General features: G+C 35.4%; 2 protein-coding genes across 8 annotated transcripts; one reads left to right on the forward strand and one right to left on the reverse strand.

Annotated features, from left to right (window-relative positions):
* Positions 1–8,680: 8,680 nt before the first annotated feature.
* On the reverse strand, positions 8,681–23,653 carry LOC149180858 (heat shock protein 90-5, chloroplastic-like). Of its 7 annotated transcripts, none has more exons than XM_089416336.1 (8): positions 22,980–23,653; positions 22,501–22,669; positions 21,730–22,231; positions 18,085–18,521; positions 17,885–17,987; positions 9,452–9,538; positions 9,262–9,357; positions 8,681–9,093 (listed from the first exon to the last, which is right to left on the reverse strand). In XM_089416336.1, exons 7-8 carry the CDS (start codon positions 9,346–9,348, stop codon positions 8,890–8,892), a joined length of 291 nt encoding a protein of 96 aa, XP_089272462.1. In that variant the 5' UTR covers positions 9,349–9,357; positions 9,452–9,538; positions 17,885–17,987; positions 18,085–18,521; positions 21,730–22,231; positions 22,501–22,669; positions 22,980–23,653; the 3' UTR covers positions 8,681–8,889. The 7 variants fall into 7 exon arrangements, 3 of the variants coding, with proteins under 3 accessions (XP_089272462.1, XP_089272461.1, XP_089272463.1); XR_016256976.1 differs by having other exon boundaries at positions 8,689–9,093; positions 9,267–9,357; XM_089416335.1 differs by lacking the exon at positions 9,262–9,357 and having other exon boundaries at positions 8,692–9,093.
* LOC149180859 (uncharacterized) lies at positions 12,584–15,677 on the forward strand. The gene has a single exon (XM_089416334.1). It carries the CDS (start codon positions 13,536–13,538, stop codon positions 14,811–14,813), a length of 1,278 nt encoding a protein of 425 aa, XP_089272460.1. The 5' UTR covers positions 12,584–13,535; the 3' UTR covers positions 14,814–15,677.
* Positions 23,654–27,681: the final 4,028 nt, after the last annotated feature.

Below are 27,681 nucleotides of genomic sequence, written 5' to 3' on the forward strand. Positions count from 1 at the left end.
TCAAAAGGGACAAAGTTTATAAACTTAGATGAGGAAACCCCAGAAACATCTCCTATTAACATCCCTTCTGCACACAATCCTCAAAGCTATCTTGATCATCATTTTGAAGGTAGCCCAAGCAGAATATCTCCAGGCATAGACCCAGTGCAGCAACAAATATATGATTATATAGAATCAATGGAGAAGAGAAGTGTCTCAATGAACCCAGAACATTTTTTCAATCCACAAGAACCTATAATTGACACTCTCAAACAAGAAATTTATGAATTAGAGATATTGAATAGACATATCAAACAGGGGAATGAAATCTTGAAGGCACAAAATAAATTGGACAAGGCAATTCATGATAATACCATTCTGCATCTAGGACTGTGGTATAAGAAAAACAAGAAGTTGAAAAGAAAGAATAATATTTTGAACAAAATAGTCATTAACCTCAAGTACAGGCTTCTTATGAGAAAACCCAGAATGATAGTCACTTCAAAGAAAATCAAAAGAATAAAATTGGATTTACTAGTAGAGGTGTCTAAGCAAATGCATTAGAGAAGAAAAACTCACATTTTTGGCAAATTGCATGAGGACATGCAATGATTTTGCAGTAGGGGTATGTTGAACCTCAGAATTACCTTCTCCTTGACATTTGTTCTCACCTTTTTCTCTCATTTTATCATAAGACTACATACCCAATCAATGATAAATGCTAGGTTTTGTCTTAGGAAAGCATTAAAATGATCACAATATTATATTTTCATGTTCTTGCTATTTTTAATAGATTTTTGTAAATTAGCTACAGAACGCAGTCTATTCTGCAGCTAATTATGGATTCCGTAGCTACTCTCGTGGCTTGGCAGGTTACAGGTGTCAAATGAAGAATTGGGCCACATGGGTGTTTCCAGAATCATCTCCACATGGATTCTATCATATTCACTCAGTCCAAATCGACAAAAAAGCGTGCCTAGAGTCATGGTCAAAGATGGAGTCAAATATGTTATCTAGAAGCAGTAGGACTCTTGATTTGCTCTTTCGTAGCTAATCAAGAGTCTAATAGTTTTGTTGAAGATTTAATTCGAATAAAGCCACTTGTAGCTGATCAAAAGTTAAACAGTCCTATTACAATTCGAATTAAGCCACTTGTAGCAAGTTTTTTTCTCATAAATAGTCATGTTAGATTTAATTCAAATTAGCCAACTATAGCAAGTTTTTCTCCTAAATAGTTATGTTATTTTCCTATAAATATCGGTTGCATGGAACCGAGAAGTGGGGAGAAGCTAGAAGGAATTACAAGCTTTTTGTTGATACTTTATATTCAAACTTCATTTTGTTCATAATAAAAACTTCGTTTTGCCAATGATGGTTTAAAGTGCATTTTTAACTAGCTAGCATTCCAGCCACATCAGTTGCAGAGGGCCCCTGCACTGAAGGAGGTTTTTCACTTGTTGTTTTCAGTTTAATTTCTATTACTCTGTTTTCAACACGTCTGTATTCTAATTTAGAATGATGTTTCATTTCAATTTTTAACCAATAGTGTAAGGATAAAATCACAACTTTGTAGCCTTGTTCTTTTGAGATATTTTATGGAAAAATGACTTTGTTTCCAAAACTGAATGAAGATTGAAGTAATAAGAATATGCAGTTGCTTAGTTTTCTTATTGTTTTGTTATTCATTTTCCTAAAACAGAACTGTCAATTAACTATGTTAATAGATGTTCTCAAAGCCATTTAAAAATGATGATGATCCTAACTTAAATGGTTAAATGTCTAATTCATATAGTGATTGAATTTACTCATTACATTGTTAGTTTTATATGCTTTTACCTTTTCTTTTCTGCTTCCAGGTCCTTACTTATTTGCATCACTTGACATTGCAAAAAATCATTTCAAGGAGATTGATTTCATCATATTCCAAAATTGAATGGTTGAATGTTTAAATGAATGCAATTATTGAGTTACATTCTGCATCAATATCACTTTTGGTTTTAAGAATTATATCCATGGATTAGGACTAATGATAAGGTAAGATAGATGCTTTGTTTTCTTATTAGGTTCTAACTAGTCAACAATTCTTAGTCCATTTTCAGGAGATTAGACTAACTTAGGAACCTTTCCTTTCCTTTAAAATTCATTAGATCCATTTAAATTTTCTCATTGGTTGTATATTTTTATACGTCAAAGAACAGAAACCCCCAAAACAAACATAAAATACAAAACAATGAAGTAAGAGAAAAGTTAACTAAGCACATATAGTTCATCACACTTCATCAGTCTACAAACCTCGGTTGATAATTTATTCAAGCAATTTAGGGCACTAAATTGACTAAACATTTTGGCGTCGTTTCCGGGGAATTGTAATTAGGTAACTTCATCTCTTACATCCAAAAAAATGATATGCATAGAGAAAGAGATTCTAGGGGTAGATTCATAGCTAGAGGCAGGAGTTCAATTCCTATAACACCACTTACTCCACCAAGAATAAGAAGAGATACACCTCCATCGCAAACTCATATTCCTAGCCATAGACCTCCTGAAGTTCTAAGGTCAAAAATCCAATCAAGAGGATCTCCTACTTCATCTACTAAAGCAGTCCTAGAGGAAGAAAATCTTGGATCTCCAACAGAAGGAGTAGCCTTTTTCACCTCTACAGGGGAACATATTTTAGTTGAAGAATTAAGAACACCTAGTGGAGAAGAAGAAGTAGAACCTTTCTTCCACATACCATTGATAGAGGAACTAGAGGAAGAGAAATAAACCTTGCAGGTTGAATCTTATATTAACTTTGAAGAAACTATAATGGCAGAATAAGGAGAGGATGGAGAATTTTCACTATTTGGAGGAGGAGGAGGTAGAGGAAGAGATAGAGGAAATAATGGATAAGGTAGAGGAAATAATGGAAGAGGTAGAGGAAATAGGGAAGTTTGATAATTCTTTTGGATTCCCTATAGTTGATGGAGAAACAGTTGCCACAATGAAAAATATTTCACCTTCTGTCCTCCCAAATTTTCATGGATTAAAAAGTGAAGATCCTAAAACCTTTTTATTTGAATTTGAAGTCTTGTGCAGAACTTATGATTATTTACAAGACTCTCAAAAACTCAAATTGTTTCCTTCAACATTGAAAGGAGTTTCTTTAAAATGGTTCATGGGATTGGTCACTCAGTCTATTAGAACATGGAATGACATGAAGAAAGTGTTTTTGGACAGGTATTTGGATTATTGCATGCCTATCAATCACAAAGATGAAGTGTTCAAAATGATGCTAGGAGAGGATGAAAATTTGGAGGATTTAATTGAAATATTTAACTATAACTTAAAAGGAGCAAAGATGGATAACTTAGATCAAGATACTTTAAAAGATCTTTTATTAAAAGCCATTAGAGATGAGTGGATAGACATCCTTAACATGATGGGGAAGGGAGATATCCCTCAACTCCCATTAAGTGACATTGGAAAATTATGTGTTCATCTCTCAAGAGGAAAGTCCAAAACTGGGAAAGGTCCAAGAGATCCTTCTCTTATTAGAGTGAATAAATCTACAACTGGATTAGTAAGTAGGGTAGAAATTGGAAACATGCTTGATGAATTTAAAACAGATATTTTAGGGAACCTTAATGAACAGATAGACACCCTTAAGTTACAAAACAAGAAGAAAGCCGAGATTGATGCTTTAGCTATTTTCTGTCCCAAATGCAGAAAGAAGCACGCTTTAAGAGAATTCCCTTTAGATACAAAAATCATAGAGACTTGTGTGATTTGTTCAGAAAACCATGAGACTAAAAGTTGTCCTTCAATTCCTGGTCTTAAGGTTGTTTTTCAAGAGGCAATAATTGCAAATCCAACAGAATCTCTTTGCTTTATCTCTAGAATACCTTGGCAGGGGCAACCAAACCAAGTTTTTAACAACCAAATGTATATGCAGACCCCACCAAATTGGAATTCTTGGCAGCAATCTTGGCCTCAATCTCAATCTCAAACTCAACCTTGGGCTCAAGGAATGAAAAATCCTTATGGAAGATTCTCTCCATACTATCAATATCCTCCATCATATCCAAACTATCCTCCCCAACAAATTCCTCAACAAAATCAATAACCCCAACTTCAAAACCAAAACCCTCGAATTTCACTACCATTCCCAAAGAGACCAAATCAGTTACCTTCCCAACCATTACCAAACCATAACAATAAATCCTCAGAATACCTATATGGTGGAAGGATACCAATTTCCAACTTATATGATCACTCCCTTAGATCTCAATGATGTCCAACTGAGATCTGGTAGGATATTAGAAAATAAAAATCCTTTTGTAGTTATTCAAGAACAAGACAATTTTGAGGAAGATCTCTATAGCCAAATAAAAGTTTTAAAGGGACATCTCTTCAAAACCAGAATATTGAAAATGAAAAACAAAAAGAACCAATAAACTCAACTCCTATCGTAGAGCAACCATCAGTATCTACTTCTACACCTCCTTTTCCTGAAAGATTAGAAGTTGATAGAGGGGTAGAAAAGCATATTATGTTTCCGAATTATGATTTTCTAGATGAATTTAAAAATGTTAGTATCAAAATCCATTTGTTACAAGCCATTAAGGAGATTCCAATTCTAGCTAAAACAATAAAGGAATTGAGCACGAAGAAACCAGGAATAAAAACAAAAGAAGCAAAAAGAATTCAGCTAGCAGGAAAAATAGCAGACATAATGATGGGAAAAATTGCCATACAAAAATATGTAGATCCATGAAGTCCAGTTGTAAAAAAACATATCAATGGAGTTGAAATTCCGAATACATTGATTGATATAGGAGCAGAAATAAACATCATGAGTAAAAAAACCATGGAACAGCTCAAACTTCCTAATGTTCTTTATACACCTACATTACTGCAATTGGCAGATAGATTTATAATCAAACCAAATAGTGTGTTAGAAGATATTTCAGTTTCCTTAGACTCTTGGGAGTACCCTATTGATTTTATGATCTTAACCCCAAAGAACAATCTAGGAGGACATCCACTTATATTAGGAAGACCTTGGTTGGCTACAATTGATGCTTTCATTAGCTGTAGCTCTAGAGATATGTATATCTCTGATGGTAATTCAACTAAGAAATTCACTCTATATCCTCCATCAAGAACAATCACAGAGATAAATGACAAAGAATGGATTGATGATGAAAATGATATTCAGCGCCTCTTTACTATTTCAACCATTAGTGAAGATAGTCAAATCTTAAATATAATGGAAAATTTTGAATCATCTCGAGAATATGAACATGATCAATTTCAAGAAAAATCCAATATTGAATATTTTTCATCTAGGCATATGTCTCTTTATTCTATGGAAGAATTTGGTAGCTCTACAATTGAAATCTTTCCAGTAAAAACATTGAACATAAACAATAACTTGGAAAAATTACAACAGGAAAAGCTAATCAAAACATTACAACAACATTCTTCTGCATATGCATGAGAATACACTGACATGAAAGGAATTAGTCCTAAGACTTGTATACATCACATCTACATTGAGGAAAATTGTAAACCTATCAGACAACCTCAAAGAAGGATGAATCCAAATCTTAGGGACATTGTGAAAGAGGAGTTGCAAAAATTGTTGAATGTAAACTTTATTTACCCAATTTCAGACAGCCAATGGGTTTCTCCTCTAGTGATTGTGCCTAAAAAGAATGGTAAATGGAAGGTATGTATTGATTATCGAGAATTGAATAAATCTACCCTGAAAGATCATTTTCCTTTTCCCTTTATAGATCAAGTGTTAGATACATTAGCATGTAATATGTATTTCACATTTTTGGATGGTTTTAGTGGTTACAATTAGATTCAGGTAGCACCTGAAGATCAAGAAAAAACCACATTCACCTGCTTATGGGGAACTTATGTCTACCAAGTACTCCCTTTTGGATTGTGCAATGCACCTACAACATTCCAAAGAGCAGTACTAGGAACTTTTTTTTGATCTAATACATGATTGTGTAGAGGTATATATGGATTAATTTACAGTTTATGGGAATACATTTGAAGAAGCTTTAGAAAAATTGGAGAAAGTTCTTAAAAATTGTAAGGAAGCAAACCTTTCACTAAGCCATGAAAAAGTTTTATGATGTTTACAGAAGGGATTGTTTTAGGACATCACATTTCAGGAGATGGAATTAAGGTTGATAAATCTAAAGTTGAAGTCATCTCTAAATTATCAATTCCAAGTTGTCAAAAGGATGTTAGAAGTTTTCTAGGAATCACAGGATACTATAGAAGGTTTATAGAAAATTTCACCAAACTAGCATCCCCACTCTTCAAATTACTCACCAAATATTGTGAATTCAATTGGAATCCTAACTGTTAGTTGACATTTGAGACTTTAAAAGTACAAATTTCTAAGGCACCCATCTTAAGAGGTCCAAATTGGAAACTACCTTTTCACATTTCAACAGATGTTTCAGATACAACTCTAGGAGCTGTATTAGGAAAAAAATATTTGATCCCCTATTCCATCTATTACACAAGCAAGAATTTGACTCCCACTGAGTTAAATTATACTGTAACTGAAAAGGCATTCTTACATGTTGTTCATGCTATCAACAAGTTCATACATTACTTAACAGGCTATGAAACCTTTCTTCATACAAATCACTCTGCAATTAGGTACTTAATGAATAAACCTATTACTAATGGCAGAGTTAGAAGATGGTTATTACTCCTACAAGAATCACTACAACAAAACTAGCGATTTGCGCCAGATTTAGCGCCAGATCTTAGTGCATTTTTTTTGTAATTGTGATGAGAAACCTGGCGCTAAATCTGGCTCTATTGTACAATTTTTAAAGTGTCCTTTTCGGCGTCTGATTTTGCATCCTTTTTCACGCTAGATTTTGCATCATTTTTTACACCAAACTATGCATCATTTTTTTGCGTCAAATTTTGAACCAAGTTTTGCATCTTATTTTATGACAGGTTTTGCTTCTAGTTTTGTGTCATTTTTTGCATCTATTTTTTATCGTCTTTTGCTTCCTATTTTGTGTCATTCTTTGCTTCCATTTTTACGCCATCATTTGCATCAAGTTTACATTGTATTTTGCATCCAATTTAACGTCTTTTTCTGCATCCATTTTGTGTCAGTTTTTGCATATAGTCTTATGCTAGGTTTTGCATCTAGTCTTACACTAGTTTTTGCTTCTAGTTTTGTACCTATTTTTGCACCAGCTTTGGTGCCTATCTTTGCACCATGTGTTGAATTTTATTTAGCACCAAATTTTGCATCCATTTTTGTGCCCATTTTTGCATCTTTTTTTGGACCATTTTTTACATCCACTTTTACGTTTGATTTGTCCCCATTTTTCCCATCCCATTTTGCACCGTATTTTGCGTCATTTGTTGCATCCAATTTTGCATTGTTTTTAACACCATTTTTTGCATCCAATGTTACATAATTTTGAGCATCCAAATTTTCATTTATATTTGCATCTTATGTTGAGTCATGTGTTGTGTCCACCTTTGCATCTTATTTTGTGTCTAATGGTACATTCAATTTAGAGCCATTTTTTACGTCTACTTTTGTATTTGTTTTTGCACCAAGTTTTGCATCATTTTTTGCATTCAATTTTGAGCTATTTTTATGCCCATTTTTGCACCATTTTTTGTGTCTACTTATGTGTCCAATGTTGCATCATTATTTATGCCCACTTTTTCATCCAATTTTGCATTTTTTTGGTGTCTAGTTTTACATCGTTTTCACCATCCAAATTTGCATCTTTTTCTGCCTCATTTTGTGTCCACATTTGTATATAATTTTGTGTCTAAGTTTGAGCCTAAATTTGCATCTGATTATGCATCATTTTTTACATCCAATATGGCATCCTTGGTTTCACCTTTTTTCAGCCCCATTTTGCATCTGGTTTTATGTCTTTTCTTACATCTTTTTTTTTCTTTCCTTCCCAAGTTTGCATCCCAAATTTACACCATTATTTGCATCATCATTTGGCATCTTAATTTGTAACATTTTTTGCTTCTTTTTAGCACTCAACTTTTCATCTTATTTTACATCTAGTTTTCTATCTTTTTTTCATCTAATTTGGTGTCCATTTATGTGTTCTTGTTTTTTCCCAACTTGATATCCTTTTGTATGCCATGTTTTGTTCCCTTCTTTGTGTCAACACTACACAATTTTTCACTTATAGTTTAAAACACTTTGTATGTCATTGTTTGCATTTTGTATTAATTCCTAGTTTAACATCCAATTTTACTTTCAATTTTGCATCCATGGTTACATCCGCATTTGACTTCTTATGTAGATTATATTTTTCTTTACATATATGACCCCCTTTATAGATTCATTTTACTAATTTCAATTGCATAGTGAAATATATCATAGTTTCTAAATATCATTAAAAAAGATATCACAATTCAAAATCATATGTAAAGAAATTTAAGGGAAATTGACAACATCCATCCAAAAAAATAGCAATGTCATCATATACAATGATTCATTGACAATTTTCAACACATGTATAAAATAGCAACATAATACTAATAAGATCAGCATTATTTTTAATCAAAACAACTAAATTCAAATATGATTAACAGATCAAAATATTTCATGAATATCATTATTCTACGATAAATTAACAACATACATCCAAAGATGGTAATATCACCATACATTATAATTCTCTATCAAAATAATGATGATACTTTCCAATATATAAATCAAATAATAATATAATAATAATAATATCATCATCATCTTTAATCAAATCAAACTCATCGTATGATTACCAAATCAAAATGTTTCATTGATATAGGGTAAATTCACAACACCCATCTAAACATAACAATGTCATTCTACACAATAATTTCTTCATCAAAAACAATGCATGTGCATGCCTAGCTACCACCACCAAGATCATCCTCATGATCATCTTGACCATCCTCATTAGTCTCTTCCACATCATCACCAACACCACAATTATCATCATCATCTCCTCCTTCACCACCATCATCCTCATCCTCATCATCTCCTGATATATGTTGAGCATAGTTTGGATCATCATCGTGATCATCGTCTTGGCAATCATTACCTATAGCATTCTGGCAAAAAAAATCAATATTACATGTTAGTATTAATTACATAACACAACGCATGTTTTTGTTATACAATGCTAACCATAAAATGAGGTAAGATACAATATCTAATAGTACTAAAAAATAAAATGAAAATACGGTTCAAAAGTATATTGGAAATCCAACTAAGATTACATAACATAGAGTCCATCCAAACAACAAATTCAACCCATCTCTTTTGCTGCAGTGCCTCCTTTTCCAAATGATTTGGAGGTCTTCCATATTTTGGTTCTTGTCAATCAGTAAATAGGGAGAAATTAGATAACAATGACTTTCTTCTAGTACAAATTTTATTAAAAAAATATCACATGTTTAATATACTTACAAAGGTTGTTATCAGTGCTTTTAAACCTTTCTAGCCACTACGATGAGTGACTTTTGTCTTGGTTAACCTCGCCTTGGATGCCTTGTCCTTAAACATAAACCAATTCAATTTATTTTCACACAAATACACGTCTAAGATACTTATAAGTATTAATACATTCTAAATAACGTTTAATGAAAAATTCAATACCTGAATGCTTTCATCGTCGGCCTTTCTTTGTGCATCCAACTTCTCATATGATTTTACAAGTTCTTTCCATACTTTAAAAGGTATGTCAAATGGTCTTTGTTTCAGTCTTTGATCTTGAGGCATTTTTTTAATTTTTCTTGTTTGGTTGCAACAAAACCTCTTACAGTTGAGCGACATTTGCAATTTTATCTTCTTAACTGACCAACCAGTACCAAATTCATTCTCTATGTCCTGTACCACCATCTTTTTTAGGTAACTGAGCACGAAGGAGTCATAGAGGTAATAAGGCAAACTTCCATGAGTCATTTCAATAGTTACACAGAACCAGATGCGACGAGGAAGACAAAGATAAAAGAAAGTCCACTCTACAAACTATTACCTGCGAAAATTTCACAATTGAAATTCTATTGCAGCAACTGAAATTAATTCTTCTAACTGTTAATTACTTTAGTAGTTTATTTCTACGGTAACAACGAATTAATCACACTGGAATCTTCACAAAATTAAACATTGTGGAAGATAAACTGGAAACTGAGAAAATACTAGCATACACAATTATAACATCGTTACTTTTGGACAAAAGTCCCCAGAAAAACCCAACTTGGGAAAACCAGTGCAGCAGCGGAAGGTTTTTATTATTAAGCAATAGTGAGAAATTCTGAGTACAACTCGATGTTGAAATTTGCTAATCCTACAAAGAAAAATGTTGGTAAAAATATTATGAGGAAATTTTCCTCATCCCCACAAGCAATCCTGGCTCAATCAAGCCAATCAAACTAGCTCTCCAACACCTCTACACAAGCCCTGCACCAACTCTGCACATGCCTAAAACTCACTGGCCTGGAACTGCCTCTGATTAGTTTCTGACTAACTGTCATTGGTCTGGAAGCCTCTGGCTTGGCCCTTTGGAATTTCTTTCAACCACTAGCACTTGCAATGACCCTTCCTCTAGCTAAATTGAATTTCCCTCTAGAGACGTATGCACAACACCTGCGTCATCCTCTCTGTGGCTATCTCTGCCTCTCTGCAAGCTACTCTCAGGATCTAGAAAGTTTCCTCCGAACTCACTGTCTTTACCTCTCTCTGTCCCTGCTTCCCTTCTTTGGCTCGAACTCTTCCAGCAAACAATTGTTGCTCTCTAGAAAGTCAAACTACCTAAGGAAATCAATCTCAAGTGTATTCCTCCATTTACCCATCGACTTCTTCCTATAATCTATAGTTGGGACTCCAACGGCCAAGATTGAAACTTAATCAATGACTAAGATTATTTCCTAGTCGATCAATGTGAGTTTCTAGAGAAATCTCACCTTCCTCAATTAATTACTATTAATTAATCGTTTTCCCTAAGACTTAGGAAAATTTTAATTATTGATTAATTAACTTAATTAAGGCACTTCTAGGTGGATTTTCCTAAAACTTTTTTTGGGTTATGGAGTCCTAGTGTTTCTTAGCCTCTCTGACAACTGCAAATACTAGAATGCCATCTGATGTTACAAAAACTAACATTACCCACCAAAGTGGGTGCCCCTATAGGAGAAAAAAATTCTCCCAATCTTCACATCCATCCAACCAACCATGCAGCCACTAATAGCCACCACTAGCTAAAAATCTGCCATTGTATCCCCACAACCTGCATTAGTCATATACATTCTCACCCATCCAACAAAAGCACATGAACGAAGGTTGGCTTCCAATCAAAGGATAATTTATTCATTTTGCAATTTGGTGCTTATTCTTGTTTGTATTTGGGCATTTTATATGTATTATGGGATGACCTGGAAGAAAGAGGGGATTTGACTGTGATCTTGTTCCCTCACCTTAAATGGGGGGAGGGGGTTAATCTTCGATCTTAGTCCAATGGGGCCTCCCCTAATGGCCCAATGGGTATAGGAGGGGTTGATTGAGATAGCATTGTTCCATTTATCCCTATTCCATACTTTCCACTTTTCATCTTACATTACAAGCCCATGTTCCACATCCATTCTTCAGGTTCCATTGACCCTTAGTTTTCTGGGATTTGACACCCATACATCTACATACCTAGGTTGGGCCCGAAACTTTTCCCTAAGAGGTTGATGTAGCTAAAAGAAAAAGAAAGAACATATCATGGCCACAAAATAAAATAAAAAGAATATCAAAATGTCAACCCTCAAATGATAATTCTTGAACCGCAAAGTGATATTGATGGATATTTGAGGGCAAACCCTCAAATAATGATTTTTAGGCCGATAGGTCTTCTATGAATCAACAATCGTCTACACTTTTCTTTTCTGATTGACATGTGGCACACAATTTTTTTTTATTTATTTTAATGGAAACCAGAATTTGAAAACAACTCTTGCGGTTGGTTTGGTTTTTTATAACAGGAAACTCTCCACTTGACATCTGTGTGCCGAGCTTTAGGGAGAGTTCGTGGAGTTTATGGGACAATGCTCGGAGTGGGAAGCTTTCTATTATTACCCGGTATTGTTTCCGTTTACGGGCTGGGCTGCATGCATGCCCACTGTTATTATTAGAGCTTGATTTTTTCTAATTTAATTTCACCGCTGTATGAGTGGTATGAGTGGTGGAAAGTAGGGAACAAAACAAAATGGCAGGGAAGCACAACACTCCCCACTCGATTCTGGTTATTCATTACATTGCATTGCAGTCTCATTCATTGTTAGTGGATTTGAAGAAGCTGCAACCTGCAGGAGGGGGGCGTCAAGGCTTCAAAACTTCTCAGGATACGATTGGATTGCATTTCAGCGCATACGAGGGTCTCTCATAGACAAACATGTCAGTAGATCTTTGAAAGCACCAGTCTGTTTCTTTTCAGGATTTACGGTGGCGTTGGTTCCTCGTACATTAGTCGTTTTTAGCAGTTTACCAACAGGAATTTGCTATTTTCAGTACTTCGTGGTTCTGCTACGGCGGGCTCTGATGTATTTGAAATTCTTAGAGGCTTTATGTTTTCGATTATGTTTTAAGTATTTCGTTATTAAGGCTTTAACTATTTGTTCAAGGTGTTGTTTCGTCAAAGTCTTGCTTTAGCACTATTGCAAATCGCATGGAATTTAGTTTGGAAAACTGAAGGCTCAGTGTATTTTAAAAATTCCTATTCCGAAACTGAAGATTCAGTCTATTTTACAACAGATAATATTAACATCTCGAAGTTTTCTTTCTCCCCGTTTAGCTTATTGTTGCAAGTTTGCTCGCGTTTTAAGTTTTGTTTTGGTTTTATCGTCGGACACTTACTTTTACTACGGATTATGTGGACTGAGTATTGAATCATTTGTTTCCAATACTGGCATCTCGAAGGGGGAAGTCTAGGCTTTAAATGTTGAATTCAATTTTTCTCAAAGGCATCCACGTCAATTTATGTCACCTGTACGTGTTCCTAAGTTTATACAGTAGCCGATAACCTTAATGGCCTTTCACTCCTAGTGGAGCTAATAAATTAGTAATCGGCTTTTGCCTTGGAAATTTAGCCGTTTCATTTTCGTCAAGTTTAGATTACTTCCAAATATCCTGTTTTTCTGGACAGTTGAAGCTCGATAGGTAAAGTTTGACTGTTTTTCTTCAGAAAATTCCTGTATCGTCTCAAGCCCTTTTGCATTCAATTTCATCGATCAACCAATGAATTTCATGGATTATCTGAAATCCGGTATCTGTATAAAGGATTAAAGGATTTGAGACTGTCAAATTGAAAGTTAGTTACCGAAGAAATTCTGCTAATGATTTCTTGTTGGTCTGTTATTGTCGATTGTCTTGAACCTGTCCGAACAGTCAGCGTGTTTTCAAAATTTAATCTTTCTCATTTGCTATGATTTTATCTCATGTTCTAGGTTATTATTAATAACCTTTTTTGTTGTTTGTTTTCCTATTAACTTTAGGAACTCGCAGCAGACGATCAATGGCTGCCAGCACAGAACAAGCCCCTGCGCCAGCACCTACCACCGCGACTAATTCTGTAGCAGCAGAAGTGACTGAAACCATGAAGGAAGTAGCAGCACCTGCCTCGTCACCTGAGCCAGAGGCAATAAAAAACCAAGAAAAGACCATGGGGGACAATGCTCCGAATGTAGAAAGCAGTCCTAGTGTGGATGCCCAGTATCCTTCCTTCAAAGAAGAAAGCTATTTTGTTGCCGACCTTAAAGAGTCTGAGAAAAAGGCCCTACAAGAACTTAAGCTCCGAGTTGAAGAAGCCATCAAGAACAATGAATTTACTGAACCCCCTCATAAGGAACCTGAAAACAAAGAAACTGAGGCCAAGGAGGCAAAATCCAAAGAGACAGAAGCCAAAGAAGCTGAGACCAAAGAAACTGTAACGAAAGGGGAAGAAGACACTAAGGAAGACACCAAGGAAGAAGTCAAGGGAACTGTGGAAGAGGTGAAAATTATAGAAACCACAACTGAGACGGACGTGAAGGTTGGGGAAGCTGAGATAAAGAAGGAGGAAACAGAGGTTACAGCCACTGAAGAGATTGAGGTTCCAGCCCAAGGGGATGTTCCGAAGCATGAGGAAACTGTAACTGAAGCGGTGACTGTCTCAGCCCCTTCAACTGAGGCTCCTGCTGTTGATACTGAAACCATAAAGGAAGAAGAAACAACATCTACCCCTGCACCAGTTGATGCTGAAGCTCCAGTTGAGGTCACTGTTACCACGGTAACTGAGGAGGTTGTAATTCAACCTGTAGAAAACGTTTTCCTATGGGGAGTTCCTCTTCTTCACACCAGGGGTGATGAATGTACTGACATGATTCTGTTGAAGTTTCTCCGAGCAGGAGACTTCAAGGTTTCTGAAGCCTTTACTATGTTGAAAAACACAATTCTCTGGAGGAAACGTTTTGGAGCTGACAATATTTTGGAAGAGGACTTTGGTGCTGAGTGGAATGATGTGGCTTACATGCATGGTTATGACCAGGAAGAACACGGGGCATACCAGTCCAAGAAAACAAGGTTTTCCACAAACCAATTAAGCCTTTTAACCTTTTCGGTTTATTTTCTTATATCAAACATTTGTGCAGGGTTTCAACCAATTAACATTTCATTGAGTATATATCTACAAATCAAGGATTTGGGATCAAATCCCACAAAGAAATTCTATACCTGCTCTTCAAATTCCTTCAAGCTTTTGAAAGTAAAACCAATGAATTATCAATATAGTTTTACAATAATAAAGAACAATTAGAATGCCTTTAGCCAGCTCAAATTGCTCATCGGTTAGGCTTAAACCAACATCTCTTCTAGATCAAATTGCTCATCGGTTAGGCTTAAACCAACATCTCTTCTAGAGAAATTCAACAATTCTAATTTAATAATCCTATCGGCCTCTCCTTGTACCTCTTGGGACAATTGCTAGTTAAAGGCTTTTACACCACACTTGCCACCCAAAAGCCTCAACGCATGCCACATGGAGCTCATTTATTGGATGATGTCAGCCTTTTGAGGCCTCACTGCTCACACATGTGGGCTCTCATTTGATTTATTATCTAAGCTAGATGGCTTGACTTGTAACCCAATGCATCATTATGATTTTACTTGTATTTTAGGGGCTTTTAGACTAAAAATTATACTTGTCCTCCTGATATAAATAAAGGAAAGGATTTTTTCATTTGTCATCATCATCACTTGTGAATTCAGCATCTCTCCTATTGGAGATGTGATCTATTGAGAATACTTTGTATTGGACCTATATTCTTGTCTTTGGAGAAGTTGCCTTGGATCAATGATTGGATTGTACATGCATATTGTCTTGCAAGTGCTTTTTTATTGAAAAAAAATTATTTCATGTCTAATATATAGAATAAACCGATGATCTAGATTAAATATTGTGCCTTAATTTTATTGAGTATCAACTTTGTGGATGCTAAGTCATATTATTGCATGCATTACTCATTGTATGATATGTGAATGGAAAGCCCCTTGGTGATCTTACATTAGCTCTCCCAAGTGAATTTTGGTCCCGCACAAAGAAAATACTTAGGGTTATGATGTTAGGGCATCAAAATATCCTTACTCCTTTGCAAGTTTTAGCCAACCTAATGAATCCATACACTCCATCAACACTAGGACTAGGCATCGCCCATCCTTATTTGGTGATAAAGTCAATTTTCATCCATAAAGTTTACTTTCTCTCTCTTACCTATCTTGGTCCTCTGAATGGCCAAGCGACCAACTAGGGCTCTCAGTGACAAGGAGAGGGAATTTGGGTCATGGAAAGTCTAAACATTGAGGGTTGAGTGGTTGCCACAAAATCATTCCCCTTGGTGGGCATTCATTCTATTTTTATGAATAATCTCCCTTGCCCTAGATATTTTCCCTAGCGTAAACCCTAGTTTAGTTATAGCTTCAACTTGGGGGCCTTTGAGGGTTTCGTGTGTCTTAACCTTGTTGGAATATGTTGTAGGAAGCCCTTTCTTGGCATCTTGACCTTTAGTCATCCCAACTCTCAACCTAAAAAAATCAAACCCTAGGTCTTATGTTGCCCTAATTTGGCCTTTTCAAGGAAAGCGAACTTCTTCCTCTTGATGCCTTATGCCTAAATTGTGCCTTTCCCTTGGAGGCCTCTTTGTCACCTTACGCCTCCAGGCTTAGAACACCTATTAGGTGACTTATTATATATAGGGACTCCTCCCATTGGTGAAAATCCATAATGAGCAGGGAGTTTTGGTTGTGGTGACAATGGGCCGCCACACCATTGTTGTCACTTAGTCTAGTGCCTTCCTTGTAGGGTACCCCTCTCCAAGGCCTGATAGATTTTGCGGCAACACAAACAAACGAGGTTAAAAGAAAAAAGAGGCTACAAAGGCAAAGACCACTACCTGCCATTGTCATTGGCCTGGCACAGTCTCCAAAAATTTTAGAAATAGTTGTACAAGGATAATAATAAAGGTTGTGATGCCTCTGAAGAGGGATTGAGTGCATGAAGTATAATAAAGGTGTTAAACATTATACTCCATGGAGGAAGAGAGTGCTCAGACACACAACAAATCGATAGTATTAGTAATTATATGCATATCAATAACATCAACATATTTCTCCCTGTAATACCTATGAATGTTCCTACTGAGAGCCAGATGCTTGAATGTGCATTGATAGGCCAAGAGGGGGAATATCAGTAATCAATATGTTTGCATGAGGATATGATATGTGTATTAGAGAAAAGAAAGAAATATTTGAGAGTGAAATTGTGTTTGTATTTGTGTGAAAGAAAGCCTCTTCATTGGTCAAAACAACTAGGGATAGGTTGTGTAAATGATGTCTGTTCATATGATAGAGGTTCTGCATGTATGTGTACGCCTTGGTTATGTACTGACCAACCATTGTAGGTCTATTGCTAAGGACATGGTACAAGGTCCCGGCAGTGAAGAATGTTGCACTGGACACCAAGGACTCTTACACAACGTTTGTCTGCCGATAAGAATAAATTCTGCTGCAAGAAATAGTGAGCCATTGGTGCCCAAAGAGGACATGAAGATACCTGTGATCATGTGATGTGGGCATGCAAGCACACAGAAGAAAAGATAAAACCAAGCTCACTTCTTTTGAAGTTCAATATTTTTCATAACACGTACTCAATCAGACAAAACATAAGACTTAGACCATATGAATAAATGTGGACAAGAACAAAAAAAAGATTTAAAATAAAAAAGACAGCAATTTTGTTCTAAAAATATCCAATCCAGACATGCATGCCTGTTCTCTTTGAAAATATAAAAAAGACAGCAATTCTGTACTCAAAACATCCAATCTGGACATGCATATCTATTCTCCTCTAAAAATAATAGATCTACTTGTAAGCAAAAATAATGATCCTTGAAAGCAGAGGATGAAAATTATAATAATAATCTAATTTTAAGGTGTATGAGACCCCCTTGTTTGTGGGACAAGTGAACCACCTCCGTGCAGTGATTTGACTGCTAAATTCTACTGAGGTGTACATACTCTAACCCCCTGTGGTTTGACTTTGAACCTGTGACCTCTTACAAGGAAGCACATGTTATCAGCTATTAGGCCCGCTCAAGATGTACAAAACATAGTTTTCTTTGATGTTAGAAATGAAATTGACAAATTTTGCTTCATTTAGGGTCATGTTTCTTCTGCAACTGATGGTCAGAGAGTTGCTCTTATTTATGGATAATTTTCTACCACATTCATTGGCATGCTTCTTCAGAATGAGACAGACTGTATAGAACTTCCCAGACTATATTTATTGTGTTCCATCATCAAGTATATCAATACAACATACAAATTACTTACCTAGGTCCAGGTCTTCTTTACTAATATCAACAAATTTTTTGTCTTTGTATGTCTGAAGATTTTGAATAGCGACCTCATCAATTGGGTCTACGAGATAGAGGACCTGTAAAGCAACACAGTACAATACATTTGTCACTTTGTATGTACTATCAAGGTACATGAAATATATAAGTCATTTATGTGGAAAAGTAAAATCATACCTCAATATCCTTCTGCAAATTTTTTTCCAAAAATTGTGCACTCCTGGCACTTTTAATGCTATCTGAAGCAATATAAAAAATACCATTTTGTTTTTCAGTCATGTTTTCAATATAATCATCCAAGCTAATCATCTCCTCATCATGCATGGATGAGAAGAACCATAAAAGAGGAGCAATCCGTTTATGATTATTTGAGTCTTCGATACAGCCCAATTTGATATACTTTCCAAAGTTCTCCCAGAATTTCTTGTAATCCTACATTAATAATCCAAATTTTCAGTCATGTTTTCAATATAATCATCCAAGCTAATCATCTCCTCATCATGCATGGATGAGAAGAACCGTAAAAGAGGAGAAATCTGTTTATGATTATTTGAGTCTTCGATACAGCCCAATTTGATATACTTTCCAAAGTTCTCCCAGAATTTCTTGTAATCCTGCATTAATAATCCAAAATAATGTAAATTCCTTTTACAGAAGCTTCAAAACGCATTCACTCAATCAACATCAAAGAATATGACCGAAGACAATGCAATAATACTTCAATTTCATTAAGCTGACAAGAATCAATCAACATTATTGTCACAAAACATGATTTCCATTTCTGAGAAGAAAGTTCAGGAACATAAAGATGTCAGGAGTCTATAAACAACTCAAATTATGGCACAGATATTAACTGGATTCTACTAATCTATGAAACATAACTCCATTCAAATAGATAGTGTTTAATGAGCACCTCACATTCAATTTAAAGTGGAAAGTAGGATAACATAACAATATTTCTTGGACCATGACACGGTTAATAACTTTCCTCTAAATTTACAGGTTGTGGACTTACATATTTATTCTCACTTTGCACAATGCCCTAAATCATATCAAATGCCTTCCGTACAAGATGCTTCTTCATTATACGAACCTGACATGCACATTCAAGGATTTAGTCACAACTAAACTCAACAAGGGAAGCTGCGAGGCAGCAAGTCCCTGCATTGAGTGGGGTAGTTATGGACTCGGAGCGAGCAGTTTAATGCCCAGTGAGAGAGCAAGCTTGTCTTTGAGATAGATACCTAAAAACTAACCTACATGTTTTCAACAGATCCATGTAAAATTGAAATTGACTGCAGGTGAATGTTTCAGCGAATATGTTTCCAAGTTTCATATGGAAGCTAACATCAGGATCTAGGTAAACTAATAAATATTGGCTGAACAAATCTAGCAATAGCAGAAAGAAAACTTGTACCTCTTCTTCATGAAGCTTTCTAATTCGCACATTGCATTGCTTAGCAAATGAGTATCTTGAGTCTGAGTAGAGGATGAAGTAACAGACATATCCTTTTCTCTGGACTGATACCTCGTTTGCTACAGATGATGAAGATGAACCCAAAGGTTCAACATTATGAACTTCCGAAGAAACACTATCAGCTGGAGTGAAAAGCTATTCTGATGAATCCAGTGGTTTACTTTGGGGCATGTCAGTTGCATTGCTTAGAAAATGAGTATCTTGAGTCTGAGTAGAGGATGAAGTAACAGACATATCCTTTTCTGAAGTTGATGTAAGGCGAGTTTGTGTCATGCCATGACCCCTTGTCAGAGAAACTGGAACTGCAGCACCATCATGGACAATAGGCCGTGAAAGCTCAGTGCTAGAAGCCCCGGAAGTTTCAAGCTTGGGAACAATGGACTGTGAGTTAAAGATGTACTACATGCAATCACCTTTTGTTAGATGCCGCTTGCTGGTTGTTCTTTGTGTAAGATGCACTTTGATATTACTATTTTGGTAGTATTGGGGATGTTGGTTGCAATGCCAGTGTTAAGGTTTAGATATAAGATATGCTATTTTATCTTTAGCTTTTGGAAATGCTACCGATGACTTAATGCCATGCCAAAATTCTTCTTAATAATTCCTAATGTCAACGGTTTGCAATTGCATCTCTAATGGTGCATTATGAGATCACTATGTGTCCACTTCATGCAATCATAATGGATCGATATCTCTCCTCTTGATACAGAGATCTCTCCTCTTGATTGAGAAAGAACTTAGACTTTATTTAAGACGATGAAAAGAACCACTAAGTTAATGATGACCAATGCTCTCTACTATTAGAAAATAGGAGGTTTCTCTATAGGTAGGACCAGGAGAACACCTCCTGTTGAATGAGTGAACGGGAAGAGGGAGGAGGACACCTTTGATTGATAGCATGTGTTCTTGAGTACTCATTCTCTTGATCTTCAACATTGTTTCACCTCCTTAGAATCAATCGTGTTGAGACAGGGACCTACCTCCAACCACAAAAGATCAGTTATGCTCTGGTAACAATGATCTCATCCATAGGTCAATGGTGTTGTTAGGGTACTGATTAAAATTTTTTTTCATTTCATTTATGCTGATGTGGAAATAGTAGTATCGGTTGCATGCCATTTCTTGAAAGTCGAATACCCTCAGTTATTTGGTTCAATGGCGAAAGAAGTATCCTTCTCCGATGTCATAACCAAAGAAGATGCATTCTTAAATGCGAAGATAATATAGCTACTGTAATGAATGACTTTAGATCCTTTTTATTAAGGATATAGCTTCAATGCACTCTTTGGGAGGGACAGAGAACTCTAAATATAGGGAGAGGACTGTGTCAACTTCTTGCAATTGCATCTCTAATTGCGTTGCATTTTGCTTTGCTTTCGAATATCTAATGCTAGTGAATTTGATGTATTTTGTTGTCTTGGCTCTAAGAAATAGAATAGGGAAAATTACATGTATGAATTCATGGGAATTCCTACTTTATTGTCTATGTATCCATGCGTCATTTAACCTTCAGAATTCATGGGAATTCCTACTGTATAACTAAGCTATATAGTACAAGTTATTACTTATTAGCCAATCACTTAATTACCGAATATAATCAGGAAATAAACTAATAGTTATTGCAAAAGAAACCAACAACACCAGTTTATACAATAGAGATTATAATCACATAAAACAGAAATAGTCAATAGTTTAGCAAACAAGTAGTTTTAAAAATAAAGACCTGGTGGCCATTCTGCTCATCAAGGTTGGGAGGTGCTGAGCTAGTTCGAGTAGGTATTTGCAATCCAACGGACATATCAAAAGGCATTCAGCAATTAAACTCCATTTAATGTGCACTAATTAAGATCACCAGGATAGAGAAAAGACTGTCAATTCTTGCATCCAAACAATGAAAACAGTCCAACTCCATATCCCACAAACAGTCTTCTAATGGCACATTTAATCAAGTTCAGGAACATACAGTAAAGCAAGTAAGTCTAACTCCATATCCCACAAACAGTCTTCCAATGTCTAATAGGAATTCCTTCTGTACAAGAGTAGAATATAAGTACATTGTACTCTTTCTTAGAAACCATATTTCCTGAGAGAAGATAGAACTATGAGTACATTGTACTCTTTCTTAGAAACCATATTTTCTGAGAGAAGATAATAGTCCTAAAGTTATGAACTATTAACTATCATTGTTCATAAATTTTCTTTTGAAGAGAATCAAATTATATCAATAAATACGTAGAGAACAGAAACAATTCATCTCTTCCTCTGTTTCTTTCAACTAAAATCCAAATGACATTTAACAATATAGCTAACTGTATAAGCTAAACTTATTTTGACAGCAGGCTTACAAATATGGATAAGTAGAGAGTTATACTTGAGCCCTGAGCTTTACCAGCTTGAAATCAAAATCATCTTTAAGAGCTTGAAATCATATGACACTATCCAAGATGGATGGTTGAGGCACGACGCAAAATTTTCACCACCATAATACTCCCCTATTCCCCTATACAACACTCTGTTGTAATATCTAGCTGAACTAAACAAAAAGCTACAAATACTCTAATTTTGAAAGAAGTCTGGTTAATTTTGATCGAGTCACTATTCAACCATAACATCGAATTGGATCATTGCATCCTTTGGCCCCAAATTGTTTGGCACCAGCCGATCTCTTTTCCAGGTATTGTTGATGATACTCCTCTGCTATGTAAAACTTCTTCGTTGGCAGGATATCTGTGACGATCTATTTATGCAGTGACCTTTGGTGCCTTTCCATTGATTCCCATGCAGCTCTTTCCTGCTCAGCTAATAGTAATATATGTCAGATCTGTACTGAGTGCCTTTATCATTGCCCTGCAAATATATGCACACAGTGCTGACAATTCATGTATCTAATGCAATTTCTATACACCAACCAGATACAAGTGTCTTTATAGTTTTTTCCTTCTATGGTTATGAAATAGAAAAACCACATCAGGATCCAATTATATTTTCTATAACCCACCCTGCACCCCTATAACAGGATCCAATTATATTTTCTATACCCCGCTCTGCACCCCTATAGCAAGTATGTTAACAAGCCATTGAAATGAAAAGTATATGGTAGATACATTGCCAAATACCTGGATTTGGTTTTCATTAGGAGTTTAGCTTTGAAGTGCAACTATAGAATATTAATGGGACTCCACTCCCAATTGCATCGCTTCGAACCAGAGAAATGAGGCCAGGTATACTGAAAACCCGTCTCTGCTTAAAGCACCAGATATATATCACAGCCTGGAGCCTACAAATCTTTTGAAGCACACGCAATAGAATTCAAATACATTAAGAATCCCAAATCCGATTTAGTCCGATATTTGAAATACAAAGAATTCTAATGAATTCCATTTATTTTTTTAACTAACTGATGCTTCTCAGGAAAGTTGATTTGTCATAAAAGTATGTACATGATTTTGACCAGTAATGAAAATTAAATTCCAGAATAGGGTTTTTAAGATTTTCATATAAAAGTAAAAATGATGAACAGATTCTTTAAAATAGAATACAACTTCTAGGATTTTCTTCTTTTAAATTAGAACAGGGCTCTAGAGGGAAGCTTCACCTTGGTACTGTCGTTATCAATATTGTGGCTGACGACGATGTCTTAGTCTCCAGAAGTCCTAGCAAATGAACCCTGATTTCCAACATTCTGTTCCATGTTGTAGACAATGGCTCCCTCCAGAATAGATCTCAAAGGCAACAAGTTACCCACAGTCAAATTGGCCTTCTTTCCGCAATAAACAAAATGTCCCGTGTAAATACCTTCAGCAGCTAATAAGAGCTCTTTCTAATGCTTGTAACGGAATGGGTGCCCGAAGGTCACCTTGCAGAGGGGAGCGTTGCAGCCAGGGTCATGCATTACATCCGTGAAAATTACCCTGATGTAGCCATTATGCTCGCCATAGTCGAGGCTTCCCAAACGTGTAGGTCCCTTCCTGTGATGGGTGTGGGATCTGAGCATGGAGCCTGCTCCTTTTCTCTGTGCACGAATAGCGCGACCCATGTTTGCAAACCAGAGCAGATCACTACACACGGAGTTTAGATCTATTGTGCCTTCGACACTGGAAGTAACAGATATGGCTATACATACAACCTATAGGTTTACAAGAATAATTTATAGTGTGCCTGTAAGGAAATTCGGTTGAGAGATTATGCTATATCCACATGCTTAAACCCTTGGCTGCTAAAGCCAAAATAAATGGCCGCCCGATAGCAAAATCTGAGTTGTGAAGTCAAAAAATTCTATGTGTAATGGAAATTAATTGAAATTTTAAATATATTTATATTAAAGAAATTTTATATATTTTAATATTTAATATTTAATTATATATTAATTATTAAATTTAATAATTTAAATTTTTAATAGGTTTATATAAGAAGAAATTTTATATCTTTTCAATATTTCATATTTAGATTTACATTAAAGCTTTAAATTTTGAAAATAAAATAATTTTTTGAGGGAGGAGTGAAATATGGTTTTTTGGTGAATTGTAATTTTAAAATTGTTTATATTTGTCAAAATTAATATAAATTATTTAAATTTCAAAATTAATGGAAAGAAATGAGCAAAAGCAATGGTTGTTATAGAAAGAAAACTACATATTTGTTAACCTTTAAGATGTATGATGTTGAATTTTGTTGGAATTGAAAATTTCTTATTCAATTTTTTACCGTATCGTATGGAATTCGAATCCGAATGGTAACTATGGTTTAAAGCAATGTGATTGAAGAGGTTTTGTCTATATCCAGCGATTGTTTGACACAAATTCCATGATTCCTCTACTCAGGACCTGAAATGCACAGAGATGAACTATTGCATGATTTAATAGCATGGACTACGGATTTTGTAAGGGTGGAAGAATTAATCATACAATGGACACTACAATGCAAATTCAAACTGTGCAAACAATCCATCGGCAAAGGATGACTACACTAGTACAATGGGGAAATTCCACAATATAACGGATATGGAAGATACGGAATTGGTAGTTCCCAACTAGTTGTCCCTAGTTCAATTGCTATTATAAGCACTAATAGAATATGAAATCACTCAGGTGGTTGAGATTTCGGGCTTGGGGGCACAAAACACACAGATCTATCGAATATCTAGCCCCACCATAGAGATCTGGATCGGCTAGGTTCTACCATTGCAGAAACAGTGCCAAGTTGTCAAACAATGTCAATTATCAAGGAAGAATCTATGATTTATAACACCTAGAGTTTACCACCAAAGCACCCAAAACCCCAAATTCATGGCATCTACAGTTTAATCATTTTTTCCCTTGTGATCAACCAATTCCAGTCCACACAGTTATACCATGACAAAAAACCCCTCTCAATGAGAGCTGAAATTTCGATGAGAAATTAAAAGTAGAGGAAGAACTCAAAAAATAAAGCAAGAAAACTGAATTAGAAAAACAAGGAGAGTGAAAAACACCTTAGAATCCCAACAATTTGAAGTGCAAAAACAAAGGATTCGAGCAGGCGTGGGAAGATGGCCGAAAGATGGCTAGCAAAATTATGTAAATGGGAGAGGCTTATTGATCTCACATGCATGTGTTTCAATTGGGCCAACCTGAAGCCTTCGTTTGTTTCATATGAGCCCCATGTTCATTGCTTTCGAAATGTTGATTTTTACCCATAACATCCAACCTGAAAATTTAGTGAAATATTTGTTTATACTCCTCTCACTTGGAAAATAGTTTTATTTGAGCCGACTTCCTCAAATTAGATATCAAAATTGATTTTCAAATAAAATAAAATGGCTATATTTTTAATATTAAAAGTTAGTTTTAATTTGCCCCATGGTGTAGATCATGATAGAATAGGTTGTTAAGGCATTTCTTATGACGTTGTTGGTTTAAACATTGATTAACTCAGTATGCCAGGTGTGAGGCAATGTGGGTACACTTGGAGGTGATTTTGGTAGTGGATATGATAGATCCCCCGTCACATAAGTACAAGCTCGCTATAGTTGTAGATTATGCCATATACAAAAAATAACAATAATAATATTAATCTTATTTTCTTTATTTTATTAAATTATTTATTTATCAAAATTACACGTTATTAAAAGAACATGATTTTATTGGAAGTATTTTAGGTGACGGCAACAAGGGAAACTAATTTTCCTATAAGCATTTTCTAAATTAATGCGTCTCCACTCAAACACTCTCATAGAAAAAAAGTCTTGACCCCACCCAGAATGCCTAAAAGGTAACTCTCAAGAAAGCCACCCAATGTCACCTTGGTGGCATTCTCTCACTATTTAGACTACAAGAAGGATGTCATTGTCCAGGGGGGAACCCTTAAAGATCAAGCTAAGCTAGGTCATTGAGTAAGGAAGGAAAGTTCCTTAACAAAGACTAGTGATTTGGCACTAGTAACTCTCAAAGTAAAAAGCCAGGGATAAGTGTGCGAATAGTGAAAAAAAAACCATGAATTATTAACAAATTTTGAATGATTTTAATTAGACAACTATGCTTATTCATGCAATGAAATTATACTTGAAAAATGAAAGATAAAACTTGCTCAATTAACCATATAACATGAGATCCTAGTGAAGCATATATACAATGGCACAATAAAAATAGAAAATGAATCATAAATTGTGTCCATACAAGTAACACATTAGATGATTCATTGATCATATTCATGAGCATTGGAGATTGAGAGTTCATTATCATCATCAAGAAACCATTCCACAATTAAGAGATCAGACACCAATAGTATTAACTATGCTTGGGATGACAACGAGTTGTGTGTTTGCAATGATAAATAAAGGAAATATTCAAACTTCTTGTTGTTACTAAGGAAAATGAAGACAAAAAAGTTGAATGTGGACTACTTACACATTCGTAACATTCAAATGTCGTCCATTTATCATCAATTTGTCACTATTTATAGTTGGGTAGTTTGTAACCATAGAATTGTGACCTAAACGATATATTTGTAATATTCCAAAGTGTGTAATTACAACTAATGAACCATGAGCAATACCATTAGCATGTGATCACAATAACCACTATGTATTTAGAACAAAATTCCATTAAGACTAGAGATCAATGTAGGTTTTAAATCACCCCTAAACAATAAGAAATTCCATATGTCAACATCAAATATTTAATAATTGTGTGGAATTTATTGTGTTTGGTTCAGAATATGAATTTCAGGAGGCAAGCCTATGGTTGTGATAAGGCATGGACAAAGCAATTTCAGAGAAAGGGAGACTTTGCGTTGGGCACAATATTGTTTTGCTAATGAATTGGTTGGGTTTCCAAGTTGCAAAAAAGGTAAGGTTATCTGTGAGGGTATTAGTGTCATCAGTTTAGCCTGTCACCAATGATAAAATATGTTATTACAAGGTGTTATTAGGGTGTCAAGTCAATTTTTTGTCATTTTAGTGAGTCTTCAAACAAAAAATTGGTCACTAGCTAGTGTGTCTAGGGCTATTTCCACTCTCTCAAGAATTTCATGTGTCGGTAACTTTCATCACTCAGTTGAGTCTACCATCATGAAAACATCATTAATACCACTTCAATCACATCATCACGGTCTCCATTCAGCTCAGTGTCACCATTAGGTCATTAGGGTTAAGGTCACAAAATCAGTCATTTCATGTATAAATCAGCAAATGAGGAGTAACAATATGTAAATTTGTTCAATAACACTTGATTTCAAATGTAATTTATGTTTTTAAATGTAATAATGTTCATAAGGTTCTAAAGTTACAAGAAGAGGTCCTAAGGCTACAAAGCTAAAAAAGAAAGTGAATTGGTGAGGTGGGTCATCCTACCTCATTAATCACTTAAACAACAAAAGCAAATTATAAAAGCACATGGAGCAGCTCATTCACACTCATTTGCACTTGTCTACCATCCTAGCATCGAGCTCCCCCCTCTCCTTTGCAAAAAATTGTGATTCCATAGCCCTCACTCGCAAAAATTGACTCTCTTGGCGCATAGAGAGCCTTCGTTGTGCACCTGGACAACACAATGCGCACAGGGCAGAGTTGTCCAAAATTTTTGTTTGACCACCAAAATTCATTTATCAAAGCTCATTTTCAGCCATTTCATCCTCCATGCTCTATAACAAGTAAGTTTTATCATTTCCATGTCCTCCTTTGCCTCATATGTCAAGAAAATGATCAAATACTTCTTATTCTCCGATTTATATGATTTTCATGTTTTTGATCCTCAAATGATTAGTTGTTTCCATAAACCCTAGATTCCTTGTCCCTACACCCCTGTTTCCAGCTAATACAC

This window comes from Pinus tabuliformis, chromosome 3_2 (assembly GCF_031772625.1).
Source record: "Pinus tabuliformis cultivar Carrire ecotype Pingquan chromosome 3_2, CPIR1, whole genome shotgun sequence".
Taxonomy (NCBI): domain Eukaryota; kingdom Viridiplantae; phylum Streptophyta; class Pinopsida; order Pinales; family Pinaceae; genus Pinus; species Pinus tabuliformis.

What these genes read in the sequence shown, in the direction of transcription:
- LOC149180859 (XM_089416334.1), top strand. Translation starts at nt 13,536, where the DNA reads ATGGCTGCCAGCACAGAACAAGCCCCTGCGCCAGCACCTACCACCGCG.
- LOC149180858 (XM_089416335.1), bottom strand. Translation starts at nt 18,231, where the DNA reads ATGCATGATGAGGAGATGATTAGCTTGGATGATTATATTGAAAACATG. An exon ending in ATTTGCAGAAGGATATTGAG is followed by an intron (nt 17,988 to 18,084) that starts GTATGATTTTAC and finishes GTTGCTTTACAG; the next exon opens with GTCCTCTATCTCGTAGACCC. An exon ending in TAAAGAAGACCTGGACCTAG is followed by an intron (nt 9,539 to 17,884) that starts GTAAGTAATTTG and finishes TTTATGTTTAAG; the next exon opens with GACAAGGCATCCAAGGCGAG.